Source organism: Anopheles coluzzii, chromosome 2 (genome assembly GCF_943734685.1).
Source record: "Anopheles coluzzii chromosome 2, AcolN3, whole genome shotgun sequence".
NCBI lineage: Eukaryota > Metazoa > Arthropoda > Insecta > Diptera > Culicidae > Anopheles > Anopheles coluzzii.
Window position 1 is genome coordinate 90,099,798 of NC_064670.1, and position 14,074 is coordinate 90,113,871.

Genomic DNA, 14,074 nt, shown 5'->3' on the forward strand with positions numbered 1-14,074 from the left:
AATTAGGGAGGTTTCCTTGGAAACCCCATCGGTGGAGCTGGTCGAGAATTAAGTATCGCCATGAGCAATCAAAGGCTTTGCTTAAGTCTACGACTGCGCAGTCTGTGTGGTGGTGGTTTGTTTTTGCGGTATTTAATATTTCGTGTAGGTGGTTCAGGTATGTGTCTATACCCATACCGTGTCTGAAGGCGTGTTGGTTTTGGTGTATTAAGTTTTGGTTTTCCAGTTCTTGGCAGAGCCTACGGTTGACCATCCTTTCGAGCACTTTCCCAATGCAATTGAGTAGTGAGATGGGTCTGTAGTTGTCCACGTGGTGTCTGTTTTTGAAGGGTTTTGGGGTGGGTATGGTTAAGCTGTATTTCCATTCGCTAGGAATGGAACCAGTTTCCCATATGTGGTTGTAAATGTTTAAAAGATGGCATAAGGCGGATGGGGGAAGGTGTTGTAGTAGTGGGTAGCCTATTGTGTCTGGGCCGGCCGAGTTGCCGCTGCACTTTTTGAGTGCATAGTGCAGCTCTGCCAGTGTGAATGGTGTGTTGTATTGGTGTTGTTGTGTTGCGGTGAAGTTGTGTGGGTTCGTTTCGGAGGCTAGTTTTGTTTTTAGGAAATTTTTCTGGTAATTGCTATTGGATGAGATGGTTTGAAAATGTAGGGCAAATTTTTCGGAAACTATTGCTGGATCCGTGATAGGATCGTCCTCGTTTAGGATAATTGGGGAGTTGGATTTGGTGGCTTTGCTATTGCTTTGCTCGTTTACCCAGGACCATATTTCTCTTGCGGAGGTGGAGTTGCTAACTGTTTTGAGAAATTTTTCGTCTGCGGCTTGTTTGGCTTTTTTAATGGCCAGTTTGGTTTCTTTATCGGCTATTTTGAAATTCTCCGCCAAAAAATCGGTTAGGAATTTGTTTTGTTTGTTTTTGTTGTTTGTGCGGCGACGCAGGTGCTTTCGCCTGTTTTTTATGGCTATTGCAACCTCCTTATTCCACCATGGAACGTACTCTCGTGGTAAGGTGCCGTTCGTTCGGGGAATGGAGGATGTGGCTGCTTCTAGAATAATATTAGCAAACACCTGTTCATTCTGATCGAGGATGTCCCAAGGGAAGGCACTCAACGCCTTTTGGTAGTCCTCCCAGTTGGCTTTGTCATACTTCCATCTGGGACGGATGGTTGTGGGTGGTGTGTTGCGATTGCATTTAATGATCATAGGAAAATGATCACTCCCATGCAGATCGTTCATTACTTGGATGGAAAAGTGTGGAACTATTGGGTAAGAGGTGGCACAATGGTCAAGGGACGATTGTTTGCCTGTGTCCGGCGAGAGTCTGGTGGGTGCTTTGTGGTATAGAACCTGTGTAAGATTGTTTTCGAACGTGTCCTGTAGGAGTGTTCCGCGGCTATTGGTTATTGCACAGCCCCAGTCCTTGTGTTGGGCATTAAAGTCGCCAACCAACATAAGGGGATGTGCAATTTGGTTAAAAAGGTTGTCAAGCGACAATTGCAGGTTTGGAATAAGTCGATCGCTAGGTGTGAGGTAGGTACAGACAATGGTGACCTCTATGGGGGTTTTTATTTGGATGGCTATTGCTGGGAAATCGGTTTGAAGGGTTATATGTTCAAACGGTATGTGTTTTAGGATACCTAAGCAAACAGTATGTTTGAGTATGACTGCTGGTTTAGTTATCCAAGTGTAGTTATTTAGTAGTGGGTCATTAAAAAGGTGTTTTGATGAGTACGCTTCTTGTAGTGTTACTATTGTGGGTTGTGTTTGGGTTAATATAATTTTTAGTTCATCGATATTATTATGTAAACTTCGTATATTCCAATTTAACAAAAAATTATGTTCGTTTGTTGGTGTGCTGGTAGGATTAGTGGCATTAGGATCCACTTTTTAGGAAAAGAAATATCATTTGTTAGCAGAAAATTGGAAATTGGACATAGGAAATTCAGTATAAAAATTTATTTCGAGGTGAGTTTTGATTTCTTTGTTGCTGGTATTTTGACAGCTTCACCCTCTTCGGAGGAGGAGGAGGAAGAAGATGAAAGGGAGAGTTGGTGTTTTGAGGTTAAGGTGGAGCCGGTGGTTGGTATGCTTGTGATGGTGTAGTCGGTTTCCGTATCTGTATCAGTTTGCTGTTTGCTGCAGTTCGTCGATGCGAGTGTTTAGTCGTGCGATCTGCTTGTTCAGATTTTCGATCGTTTGCGTGAGGCTGATTATAATTTGATCTTTCGGATCGACGGCTTGCGCTACGTTTATACGCTGCTGCACCGTGCTAGCTAGCGTTTGTTTTGGTCCAGAGGAACTGTCGATCATCTGCTTGGCTTCACGGTAGGAGCAGTTGTGGTCGATTTTCAGTTTTATCAACTGAGCTTCTTGTTTGTACTTGGGGCAGTTGGTGTCGAAAGCACTGTGTGCTCCACCGCAGTTTGTGCATTTTGCCGGCAGTGTGCACGGACCATGGGTTTTTTCGCCACACGTTGCGCAGGTTTCGCCATTTTTGCAATTGTTTTTGGTGTGGCCAAACTGCAAGCACGTGTTGCAGCGCATTGGACGTGGATAGTAGACGCGAGTCTTGATGCGCTCCATGCCGATGTAGATATATTCAGGGATTTTCACTGCCTGCATTGTCACTACATATGAGTTCGTGGGCACCGATTTGCCATCCGACTTGCGCGTGAACCGATATACGTCGGTGACATTATCTTCCTCGAGATGGGCCTTTATTTCGTCCACGGTGAGCGAGGCTATCGAGCCACACGTGAACACGAACTTTACGTTGTTGTACGTGGGATGCGGCTCGACAACGACCGCCACATTGTTAAGCAGTTTCGTGACCGTTTGGAGGTTAGTGTAGGTGTGTTCGGATCGTGTTTCTATCAAATAAGTTGAGGGGCTGATCAGCCTACCGTTTACTACCTTACCTTGTATGCGCTTTACCGTTTCGCTCAGGATCCAGGGATTGGTTGGAAGTGGAGATCCGTCTGCTGTGCGCAGGATCAGGTACCGCTTCTCTCCATGCTCGTTGTTGGGATCCATGAATGCTGGCAGCGTTCTTCCCCTTTGCTCCCTCCCAGGGTGCGGGGGGAGACCAGCTGAGGTGGCCGGTGGCCCCGGCATCGTTGCTCACTTTTCACCACTCGATAGAAAAAATACTTTTTGTTTTCCGAACTGATCGCAAGAGGAATTTGGATGATGGTTGTCCAAAGTTCTTAACAATTTCCTTTCCTTTGCTCTCAGCAGGACACTTCACTGGCTAGGCACGTGTGTCTCCTTCAACAACTCACACGCTTCTGGACATGTTGTTGATGATATGTTAGACATAAGTTTTGGCTCGTAAGAAGTTATTTCGCCTCTTTCTCTTGAACGTCATGATGATAGCAGCTAAAGCAGGATTGCGGCGCGAGCTTAAGGTGAGTGAACAGTAGTGATGGGAAAAATGAAGTTTTTGTCGGAATCGATTCCGGCTAGCTCCGCAGTTTTCTGGAATCGATTCCGGATAGTAGGTCCGGAATCAGTTTCCGGAATCGATTCCGGAATCGGCTCCGGAATCGGAATCGACTCCGGAATCGGCTCCAAAGATGATTCCGGAATCGGCTCCGGAATAGGAATCGGTTCCGGAATCGCCTCCGGAATCGGAATCGGCTCCGGAATCGGAATCGATTCCAGCATCGGAATCGGCTCCGGAATTGATTCCCAACACGGAATCGGAATCGGGTAGGTCCGATTCGGAGCTCCCACCACTAGTGAACAGACAAGAATTGTTCAGAAGGAAAGTCTTAGAGGATCGCGGAAAAGCTTAGAATATCACACCAGTAGAAAAAGTACGTGGTAATTATTAGGACAAAGCATCATGTAAGGTTGAAGAAGTATAGGTACATGATGATATCCGTATCCTAAAATGGGTATAGGTATTAGGTTCGTTCAGTTGTAGGTACTACCTTCAATGTAATATTGCACCTCAAACGAAGTGTAAGTTAGAAATGTAATTTTGGATGATCCCGTTTAATTTGAGTAGTACAGTACATTACGGGTAGGCATCATCGATGGACTGGTCGTAAATGATTGTACCGAATGGCTAGGGTACCAATAGCTATCACGGCACATTGGCGTATGGCAAAACTGGCTCAATCTCCGAAAAACCATGTTCGTCGCGTGTATGTCGCTAGAGAACATGTTCATAGTGAGGTTTCGTTGGACATTGTCGTAGCATGCACTAACCGTCATTACCTGTTATTGTGTATTAACATTGTTGGGATGTCGCCAAAATAGATGAGCGTCATTTTCACAAACAGAGCCATACATTTTCTACTCTGATAATTCAGAAGTTAGGACTTGCGGTAATAAAGAGGTCGCAGAGCTTGGAGCACGCTTGACGGTTCGATTTTCCTGTACAAGACGTTTCCGCTATACTTCGACAGTCAGGGCCTGCTGCATCCATGTAGTTTTGCCTATGTTTTTCGGAATCACAGCAGAGTTGGGAATAAGTAGACGATGTGTGAGCTGGCCTTAAAGCTTGGCCGTTGGGATAATTTCCTGTTGTGCGTGCCAAAATGTAATCTAAAACGAGAGAAAGAGAAACGACAACAAACTTGATGGCATGCCAGCTGAACAAACCATGCAGTATTCGACCGAGCAGGAGTAATCCGCCGATATGTAAGGTGTTCGAATGAAATGATGAAGTTCTTGAATGATTCGATTTGTAGTCCTGAAAAGGACTGTTGCTTGGAACCAAGAGAGCGTTATTGCAATGCTGTTGTAGAAGCATGCAGTATAACGTGTAGTGGGTGGTTTACTTCTTGGCTGCAGCTGCCTTTTTGGGGGCAGCGGCTTTCTTGGGTGCGGCAGCCTTCTTGGGAGCGGCGGCCTTCTTGGCGGGAGCTGCTGCCTTCTTTGGTTTCGGTGCTTTCGGCTTGGCAGCCGCGGCCTTGGATGGCTTGGTGGATTTCTGCTTCGGGGCTGCCGGTTTCTTGGCGGCTTTCTTCGCTCCGTCGGCGGCCTTGGGTTTCTTAGCTGCGGCGGCCTTCGGTTTCTTGGCGGCGGCACCGTCAGCCTTCTTGGTGGTCTTCTTGGCGGCGGCCTTCTTCTCTCCGGCGGGCTTCTTGGCTGCGGTCTTCTTCTTCTTGTCCGCGGCAGAGGCCGACTTCTTGGGGGCCGCTGCCTTCTTCTTCTTCTCCACCGCTGGCTTCTTAGCTGCGGCCGAGAGCTTGAATGAGCCCGACGCACCGGTTCCCTTGGTCTGGACCAGCTTGCCGTTGGCGACGGCAGTCTTGAGGGCCTTCTTCAAGAAGGTGGCCAGCTTGGTCACGTCAGCCTTGTAGTTGGCCGCCACGTACTTCTTGATCGCCTGCAGCGAGGAACCGTTGCGTTCGTTGAGTGCCTTGACGGCGGCCAGCAGCATCTCGTTGACCGGAGGATGTGCCGCTGGCTGCTTGGGCTTCTTGGGGCCGGCGGCCGCCTTTGGCTTCTTCGGTGACTTGGCCGTGGCGGCTGGGGCAGCAGCTGCTACAGCCGGGACTTCGGTCGCTGCGGAATCGGCCATCGTAGTTGCTTTCGCGCTTGTTTGAGGGGTTATTCGCTTTCACTCACACACTGACACAGCAATGTTTATGTTTATGCTTATGCTCACCTATGCTCGGAGGTGATTCGAATTTGGGAACTCGAGAGGAAACACGTGGAAAGCTTATGTCAGATTTTCGATGCGGTTGTCAAAGAAAGTTGCAAAAATACTGTTGTACTTTCTATCGAAAATAACCACATATTTGCTTTGAACACTTGAATCAGATGATTGTTTCGGGTTGGCAAAATGTTAGGCTTTCAAAAAATGTATACTTTACCTCTAAACTAGCTCTACCGAAGACGAAAATAGCGATAGAAGTGCGGATTTGCGAGACGCTGCAGCGATAGGATGGGATGTTTTGTGGTATATCTCCTGTAAACCGCATTTCCGACACCTCTGGGGTGGTAAAATAGTAAGTTTAACATTTTTCCTACCAAAGTACATCTAATGAACGATATATGGTAGCAGCAAAGTGTATTAAAATGGCAAAACAAAATGCATCCTCCAGCGTCAGATCGATCGAAAACCGAGTGACGTTTGCTTGTTTGGGTTGGCTTGGTGTATCGAGATAGTAAGAAATAATTCATGTTCTATGCATTTTTATGTATGATAAATGAAAAGTTTGGTAAAAAATGCGTACTTAAACTTGTTTTAACTTGGATATGATCAATAATGTTCCACAATTCACCAAGGCAATGCAAGTAAAGTTTGCTCTACGTGGCGTTTGACAGTTGTACGTCAGAGATGATATGCTACGGATGGCGTATGGAAGCCGATGTGGATCGAGTCACAGGATCGGTGCAATTTAGGAATAAGGAACCACAATCGGCTTGAAATGTGGTCGGAGAAGTTCACAGGTAATTGTCATGTGTTTGTGTTTGTTATAAGATTCCGGGAACATTCGGGGCCAAATGTGTGAGGCTTGTATCATTAGCTAGTGGCGCATTACATCCGGCCGGACAACATAACAGTCAGGTGAAAAAAACACTCAAGGCATTTTTATGAGGATGTCTTCTAACAGTCTGATTGTGGACATGATACAACGAGCCTCTCATGGTCACCATGTGGAGCGAAATTTGAATGAATTGTCTAGATGCTCCTGAGGGAATTGTCTAGATGATTGTGGTGCTGGCTGAAACCTGACCCAATAGATTTTATAGTAAGCACAGACTATTCGCGTTTTTCGGAAGGATGTAAACATATCGAAACGAAATAAAACAATCGCTCAAAATTGATTACACATAATCATACATTATGTCTAACTTAGTCTTCTTGGCGGAAGAGCATATAGCATAGTCGATTGTCTTATTGAGGATATTGGTGCGTTCAATTGCGTGATCTTTGGTATGGGCATAGCTTTTGAACTGGCAAGTTTGAAAAAAGCACTCATAGTTCCCTTGTAATCCAACAGAGAACGCTTTTGCTCGTGGATTTCAGGATGCTCACAATTTGAAGCATTTGGCATTATTCAGGCCTATCCTATTCTCTCGTAACCCGAACCGGGTAAATTTTCTTGTAAAACGGCATGCGTTTTTGAGATATCCCCTGGAAAGGAGTAAAGTAGTCGTGTCTTCTGTTTATAATCTTCTATGTGATCTGTAAATGACAACATAATGGTATAGTCCGCCTAGCGCGATAGGAACTAGAACCAATGCCGATGGGTCTTTTGGTCGTGTCAGTAGCAAATGAGTGGGCGTTATCATTATTTATTTATAAATAAGTTTAAAAAATGGAAAATAATAATAGATGAGTGGACTTACAAATATTTGTTGGAAAAGGAGCTACATGCGGTGAACAGCAAATATGTACAGCTTTGTTATATAGAATAAGTTTTGTCTTGAAATAGATTGGTGATCATAAATATCGATAATGTTAATTTTGATTAGACATAGACAACAATATCTGTTTTAGTAGTCTGTTTAAAACGTATTTGTCGTATTAAAACGTATTAAAAAGTATTTGTCGTATTTGAGCAAGCTTGGAATAAAGAAACGGTTACGGACATTAATTAGTGATTTGAAACCCCTACAGAAGAAAAATGGAAATTATAGTGGGTGTGATTGCTTCATTGGCATGTTGTTAGCGGGTGCCCTTGCTTGTTGTGTTGGCAAGCGACGAAACGACGTTAGTATGTAAATAGAAGCATTTTCTTAATGTTGGAAGCATACACGCTCAACTAACCCAAAAACATGTTGTTGATAATATGTTAGATAGACGTTTTGGCTCGTAAGGAGTTCTTTCGCCTCTTTCTCTTGAACGTCATGATGATAGCAGCTAAAGCAGGATTGCGGCGCGAGCTTAAGGTGAGTGAACAGACAAGAATTGTTCAGAAGGAAAGTCTTAGAGGATCGCGGAAAAGTTGAGATTATCACACCAGTAGAAGAAGTATGTGGTACTTATTAGGACAAAGCATCATGTAAGGTTGAAGAAGTATAGGTACATGATGATATCTGTATCCTAAAATGGGTATAGGTATTAGGTTCGTTCAGTTGTAGGTACTACCTTCAATGTAATATTGCACCTCAAACGAAGGGTAAGTTAGAAATGTAATTTTGGATGAGCCCGTTTAATTTGAGTAGTACAGTACATTACGGGTAGGCATCATCGATGGACTGGTCGTAAATGATTGTACCGAATGGCTAGGGTACCAATAGCTATCACGGCACATTGGCGTATGGCAAAACTGGCTCAATCTCCGAAAAACCATGTTCGTCGCGTGTATGTCGCTAGAGAGCATGTTCATAGTGAGGTTTCGTTGGACATTGTCGTAGCATGCACTAACCGTCATTACCTGTTCTTGTGTATTAACATTGTTGGGATGTCGCCAAAATAGATGAGCGTCATTTTCACAAACAGAGCCATACATTTTCTACTCTGATAATTCAGAAGTTAGGACTTGCGGTAATAAAGAGGTCGCAGAGCTTGGAGCACGCTTGACGGTTCGATTTTCCTGTACAAGACGTTTCCGCTATACTTCGACAGTCAGGGCCTGCTGCATCCATGTAGTTTTGCCTATGTTTTTCGGAATCACAGCGGAGTTGGGAATAAGTAGACGATGTGTGAGCTGGCCTTAAAGCTTGGCCGTTGGGATAATTTCCTGTTGTGCGTGCCAAAATGTAATCTAAAACGAGAGAAAGAGAAACGACAACAAACTTGATGGCATGCCAGCTGAACAAACCATGCAGTATTCGACCGAGCAGGAGTAATCCGCCGATATGTAAGGTGTTCGAATGAAATGATGAAGTTCTTGAATGATTCGATTTGTAGTCCTGAAAAGGACTGTTGCTTGGAACCAAGAGAGCGTTATTGCAATGCTGTTGTAGAAGCATGCAGTATAACGTGTAGTAGGTGGTTTACTTCTTGGCTGCAGCTGCCTTTTTGGGGGCAGCGGCTTTCTTGGGTGCGGCAGCCTTCTTGGGAGCGGCGGCCTTCTTGGCGGGAGCTGCTGCCTTCTTTGGTTTCGGTGCTTTCGGTTTAGCAGCCGCGGCCTTGGATGGCTTGGTGGATTTCTGCTTCGGGGCTGCCGGTTTCTTGGCGGCTTTCTTCGCTCCGTCGGCGGCCTTGGGTTTCTTAGCTGCGGCGGCTTTCGGTTTCTTGGCGGCGGCACCGTCAGCCTTCTTGGTGGTCTTCTTGGCGGCGGCCTTCTTCTCTCCGGCGGGCTTCTTGGCTGCGGTCTTCTTCTTCTTGTCCGCGGCAGAGGCCGACTTCTTGGGGGCCGCTGCCTTCTTCTTCTTCTCCACCGCTGGCTTCTTAGCTGCGGCCGAGAGCTTGAATGAGCCCGACGCACCGGTTCCCTTGGTCTGGACCAGCTTGCCGTTGGCGACGGCAGTCTTGAGGGCCTTCTTCAAGAAGGTGGCCAGCTTGGTCACGTCAGCCTTGTAGTTGGCCGCCACGTACTTCTTGATCGCCTGCAGCGAGGAACCGTTGCGTTCGTTGAGTGCCTTGACGGCGGCCAGCAGCATCTCGTTGACCGGAGGATGTGCCGCTGGCTGCTTGGGCTTCTTGGGGCCGGCGGCCGCCTTTGGCTTCTTCGGTGACTTGGCCGTGGCGGCTGGGGCAGCAGCTGCTGCAGCCGGGACTTCGGTCGCTGCGGAATCGGCCATCGTAGTTGCTTTCGCGCTTGTTTGAGGGGTTATTCGCTTTCACTCACACACTGACACAGCAATGTTTATGTTTATGCTTATGCTCACCTATGCTCGGGGGTGACTCGAATTTGGGAACTTGATAGGAAACACATTGAAAGCTTATGTCAGATTTTCGATGCGGTTGTCAAAGAAAGTTGCAAAAATACTGTTGTACTTTCTATCGAAAATAACCACATATTTGCTTTGAACACTTGAATCAGATGATTGTTTCGGGTTGGCAAAATGTTAGGCTTTCAAAAAATGTATACTTTACCTCTAAAATAGCTCTACCGAAGACGAAAATAGCGATAGAAGTGCGGATTTGCGCGACGCTGCAGCGATAGATTGGGATGTTTTGTGGTATATCTCCTGTAAACCGCATTTCCGACACCTCTGGGGTGGTAAAATAGTGAGTTTAACATTTTTCCTACCAAAGTACATCTAATGAACGATATATGGTAGCAGCAAAGTGTATTAAAATGGCAAAACAAAATGCATCCTCCAGCGTCAGATCGATCGAAAACCGAGTGACGTTTGCTTGTTTGGGTTGGCTTGGTGTATCGAGATAGTAAGAAATAATTCATGTTCTATGCATTTTTATGTATGATAAATGAAAAGTTTGGTAAAAAATGCGTACTTAAACTTGTTTTAACTTGGATATGATCAATAATGTTCCACAATTCACCAAGGCAATGCAAGTAAAGTTTGCTCTACGTGGCGTTTGACAGATGTGCATCAGAGATGATATGCTACGGATGGCGTACGGAAGCCGATGTGGATCGAGTCACAGGATCGGTGCAATTTAGGAACAAGGAACCACAATTGGCTTGAAATGTGGTCGGTGTAGTCCACAGGTAATTGTCATGCAATGTGTTTGTTATAAGATTCCGGGAACATTCGGGACCAAATGTGTGAGGCTTGTATCATTAGCTAGTGGCGCATTACATCCGGCCAGACAACATAACAGTCAGGTGAAAAAAACACTCAAGGCATTTTTATGAGGATGTCTTCTAACAGTCTGATTGTGGACATGATACAACGAGCCTCTCTTGGTCACCATGTGGAGCGAAATTTGAATGAATTGTCTAGATGCTCCTGAGGGAATTGTCTAGATGATTGTGGTGCTGGCTGACCCAATAGATTTTATAGTAAGCACAGACTATTCGTGTTTTTCGGAAAGATGTAAACATATCGAAACGAAATAAAACAATTGCTCAAAATTGATTACACATAATCATACATTATGTCTAACTTAGTCTTCTTGGCGGAAGAGCATATAGCATAATCGATTGTCTTATTGAGGATATTGGTGCGTTCAATTGCGTGATCTTTGGTATGGGCACAGCTTTTGAACTGGCAAGTTTGAAAAAAGCACTCATAGTTCCCTTGTAATCCAACAGAGAACGCTTTTGCTCGTGGATTTCAGGATGCTCACAATTTGAAGCATTTGGCATTATTCAGGCCTATCCTATTCTCTCGTAACCCGAACCGGGTAAATTTTCTGGTAAAACGGTATGCGGTTTTGAGATATCCCCAGGAAAGGAGTAAAGTAGTCGTGTCTTCTGTTTATAATCTTTTATGTGATCTGTAAATGACAACATAATGGTATAGTCCGCCTAGCGCGATAAGAACTAGAACCAATGACGATGGGTCTTTTGGTCGTGTCATTAGCTAATGAGTGGGCGTTATCATTATTTATTTATAAATAAGTTTAAAAAAATGGAAAATAATAATAGATGAGTGGACATACAAATATTTGTTGGAAAAGGAGCTACATGCAGTGAACACCAAATATGTACAGCTTTGTTATATAGAACAATTTTTGTCTTGAAATAGATTGGTGATCATAAATATCGATAATGTTAATTTTGATTAGACATAGACAACAATACCTGTTTTAGTAGTCTGTTTAAAACGTCTTCCAAATGAAGAAGTCAGCAGTTTAAAAAGTATTTGTCGTATTTGAGCAAGCTTGGAATAAAGAAACGGCTGCAGACATTAATTAGTGATTTGAAACCCCTACAGAAGAAAAATGGAAATTATAGTGGGTGTGATTGCTTCATTGGCATGTTGTTAGCGAGTGCCCTTGCTTGTTGTGTTGGCAAGCGACGAAACGACGTTAGTATGTAAATAGAAGCATTTTCTTAATGTTGGAAGCATACACGCTCAACTAACCCAAAAACATGTTGTTGATAATATGTTAGATAGACGTTTTGGCGCGTAAGGAGTTCTTTCGCCTCTTTCTCTTGAACGTCATGATGATAGCAGCTAAAGCAGGATTGCGGCGCGAGCTTAAGGTGAGTGAACAGACAAGAATTGTTCAGAAGGAAAGTCTTAGAGGATCGCGGAAAAGTTGAGATTATCACACCAGTAGAAGAAGTATGTGGTACTTATTAGGACAAAGCATCATGTAAGGTTCAAGAAGTATAGGTACATGATGATATCTGTATCCTAAAATGGGTATAGGTATTAGGTTCGTTCAGTTGTAGGTACTACCTTCAATGTAATATTGCACCTCAAACGAAGGGTAAGTTAGAAATGTAATTTTGGATGAGCCCGTTTAATTTGAGTAGTACAGTACATTACGGGTAGGCATCATCGATGGACTGGTCGTAAATGATTGTACCGAATGGCTAGGGTACCAATAGCTATCACGGCACATTGGCGTATGGCAAAACTGGCTCAATCTCCGAAAAACCATGTTCGTCGCGTGTATGTCGCTAGAGAGCATGTTCATAGTGAGGTTTCGTTGGACATTGTCGTAGCATGCACTAACCGTCATTACCTGTTCTTGTGTATTAACATTGTTGGGATGTCGCCAAAATAGATGAGCGTCATTTTCACAAACAGAGCCATACATTTTCTACTCTGATAATTCAGAAGTTAGGACTTGCGGTAATAAAGAGGTCGCAGAGCTTGGAGCACGCTTGACGGTTCGATTTTCCTGTACAAGACGTTTCCGCTATACTTCGACAGTCAGGGCCTGCTGCATCCATGTAGTTTTGCCTATGTTTTTCGGAATCACAGCGGAGTTGGGAATAAGTAGACGATGTGTGAGCTGGCCTTAAAGCTTGGCCGTTGGGATAATTTCCTGTTGTGCGTGCCAAAATGTAATCTAAAACGAGAGAAAGAGAAACGACAACAAACTTGATGGCATGCCAGCTGAACAAACCATGCAGTATTCGACCGAGCAGGAGTAATCCGCCGATCTATGTAATATGTAAGGTGTTCGAATGAAATGATGAAGTTCTTGAATGATTCGATTTGTAGTCCTGAAAAGGACTGTTGCTTGGAACCAAGAGAGCGTTATTGCAATGCTGTTGTAGAAGCATGCAGTATAACGTGTAGTAGGTGGTTTACTTCTTGGCTGCAGCTGCCTTTTTGGGGGCAGCGGCTTTCTTGGGTGCGGCAGCCTTCTTGGGAGCGGCGGCCTTCTTGGCGGGAGCTGCTGCCTTCTTTGGTTTCGGTGCTTTCGGTTTGGCAGCCGCGGCCTTGGATGGCTTGGTGGATTTCTGCTTCGGGGCTGCCGGTTTCTTGGCGGCTTTCTTCGCTCCGTCGGCGGCCTTGGGTTTCTTAGCTGCGGCGGCTTTCGGTTTCTTGGCGGCGGCACCGTCAGCCTTCTTGGTGGTCTTCTTGGCGGCGGCCTTCTTCTCTCCGGCGGGCTTCTTGGCTGCGGTCTTCTTCTTCTTGTCCGCGGCAGAGGCCGACTTCTTGGGGGCCGCTGCCTTCTTCTTCTTCTCCACCGCTGGCTTCTTAGCTGCGGCCGAGAGCTTGAATGAGCCCGACGCACCGGTTCCCTTGGTCTGGACCAGCTTGCCGTTGGCGACGGCAGTCTTGAGGGCCTTCTTCAAGAAGGTGGCCAGCTTGGTCACGTCAGCCTTGTAGTTGGCCGCCACGTACTTCTTGATCGCCTGCAGCGAGGAACCGTTGCGTTCGTTGAGTGCCTTGACGGCGGCCAGCAGCATCTCGTTGACCGGAGGATGTGCCGCTGGCTGCTTGGGCTTCTTGGGGCCGGCGGCCGCCTTTGGCTTCTTCGGTGACTTGGCGGTGGCGGCTGGGGCAGCAGCTGCTGCAGCCGGGACTTCGGTCGCTGCGGAATCGGCCATCGTAGTTGCTTTCGCGCTTGTTTGAGGGGTTATTCGCTTTCACTCACACACTGACACAGCAATGTTTATGTTTATGCTTATGCTCACCTATGCTCGGGGGTGACTCGAATTTGGGAACTTGAGAGGAAACACATTGAAAGCTTATGTCAGATTTTCGATGCGGTTGTCAAAGAAAGTTGCAAAAATACTGTTGTACTTTCTATCGAAAATAACCACATATTTGCTTTGAACACTTGAATCAGATGATTGTTTCGGGTTGGCAAAATGTTAGGCTTTCAAAAAATGTATA

The 14,074-nt window shown here is 45.4% G+C and overlaps 4 protein-coding genes across 4 annotated transcripts; all 4 read right to left on the reverse strand.

Moving 5' to 3' along the window:
* Positions 1–2,122: 2,122 nt before the first annotated feature.
* On the reverse strand, positions 2,123–3,034 carry LOC125908414 (uncharacterized). The gene has a single exon (XM_049611150.1). It carries the CDS (start codon positions 3,032–3,034, stop codon positions 2,123–2,125), a length of 912 nt encoding a protein of 303 aa, XP_049467107.1.
* Positions 3,035–4,297: 1,263 nt separating this feature from the next.
* Positions 4,298–6,150, reverse strand: LOC120961354 (histone H1-like). Its single transcript, XM_049607225.1, has 2 exons — positions 4,792–6,150; positions 4,298–4,555 (listed from the first exon to the last, which is right to left on the reverse strand). The coding sequence occupies exons 1-2, from the start codon at positions 5,535–5,537 to the stop codon at positions 4,462–4,464; spliced, it is 840 nt and encodes a 279-aa protein (XP_049463182.1). The 5' UTR covers positions 5,538–6,150; the 3' UTR covers positions 4,298–4,461.
* Positions 6,151–8,102: 1,952 nt separating this feature from the next.
* LOC125906779 (histone H1-like) lies at positions 8,103–9,953 on the reverse strand. The gene is made up of 2 exons (XM_049607224.1): positions 8,913–9,953; positions 8,103–8,676 (listed from the first exon to the last, which is right to left on the reverse strand). Exons 1-2 carry the CDS (start codon positions 9,656–9,658, stop codon positions 8,583–8,585), a joined length of 840 nt encoding a protein of 279 aa, XP_049463181.1. The 5' UTR covers positions 9,659–9,953; the 3' UTR covers positions 8,103–8,582.
* A 2,267-nt stretch (positions 9,954–12,220) lies between these two features.
* Positions 12,221–14,063, reverse strand: LOC125906778 (histone H1-like). Its single transcript, XM_049607223.1, has 2 exons — positions 13,040–14,063; positions 12,221–12,794 (listed from the first exon to the last, which is right to left on the reverse strand). The coding sequence occupies exons 1-2, from the start codon at positions 13,783–13,785 to the stop codon at positions 12,701–12,703; spliced, it is 840 nt and encodes a 279-aa protein (XP_049463180.1). The 5' UTR covers positions 13,786–14,063; the 3' UTR covers positions 12,221–12,700.
* Positions 14,064–14,074: the final 11 nt, after the last annotated feature.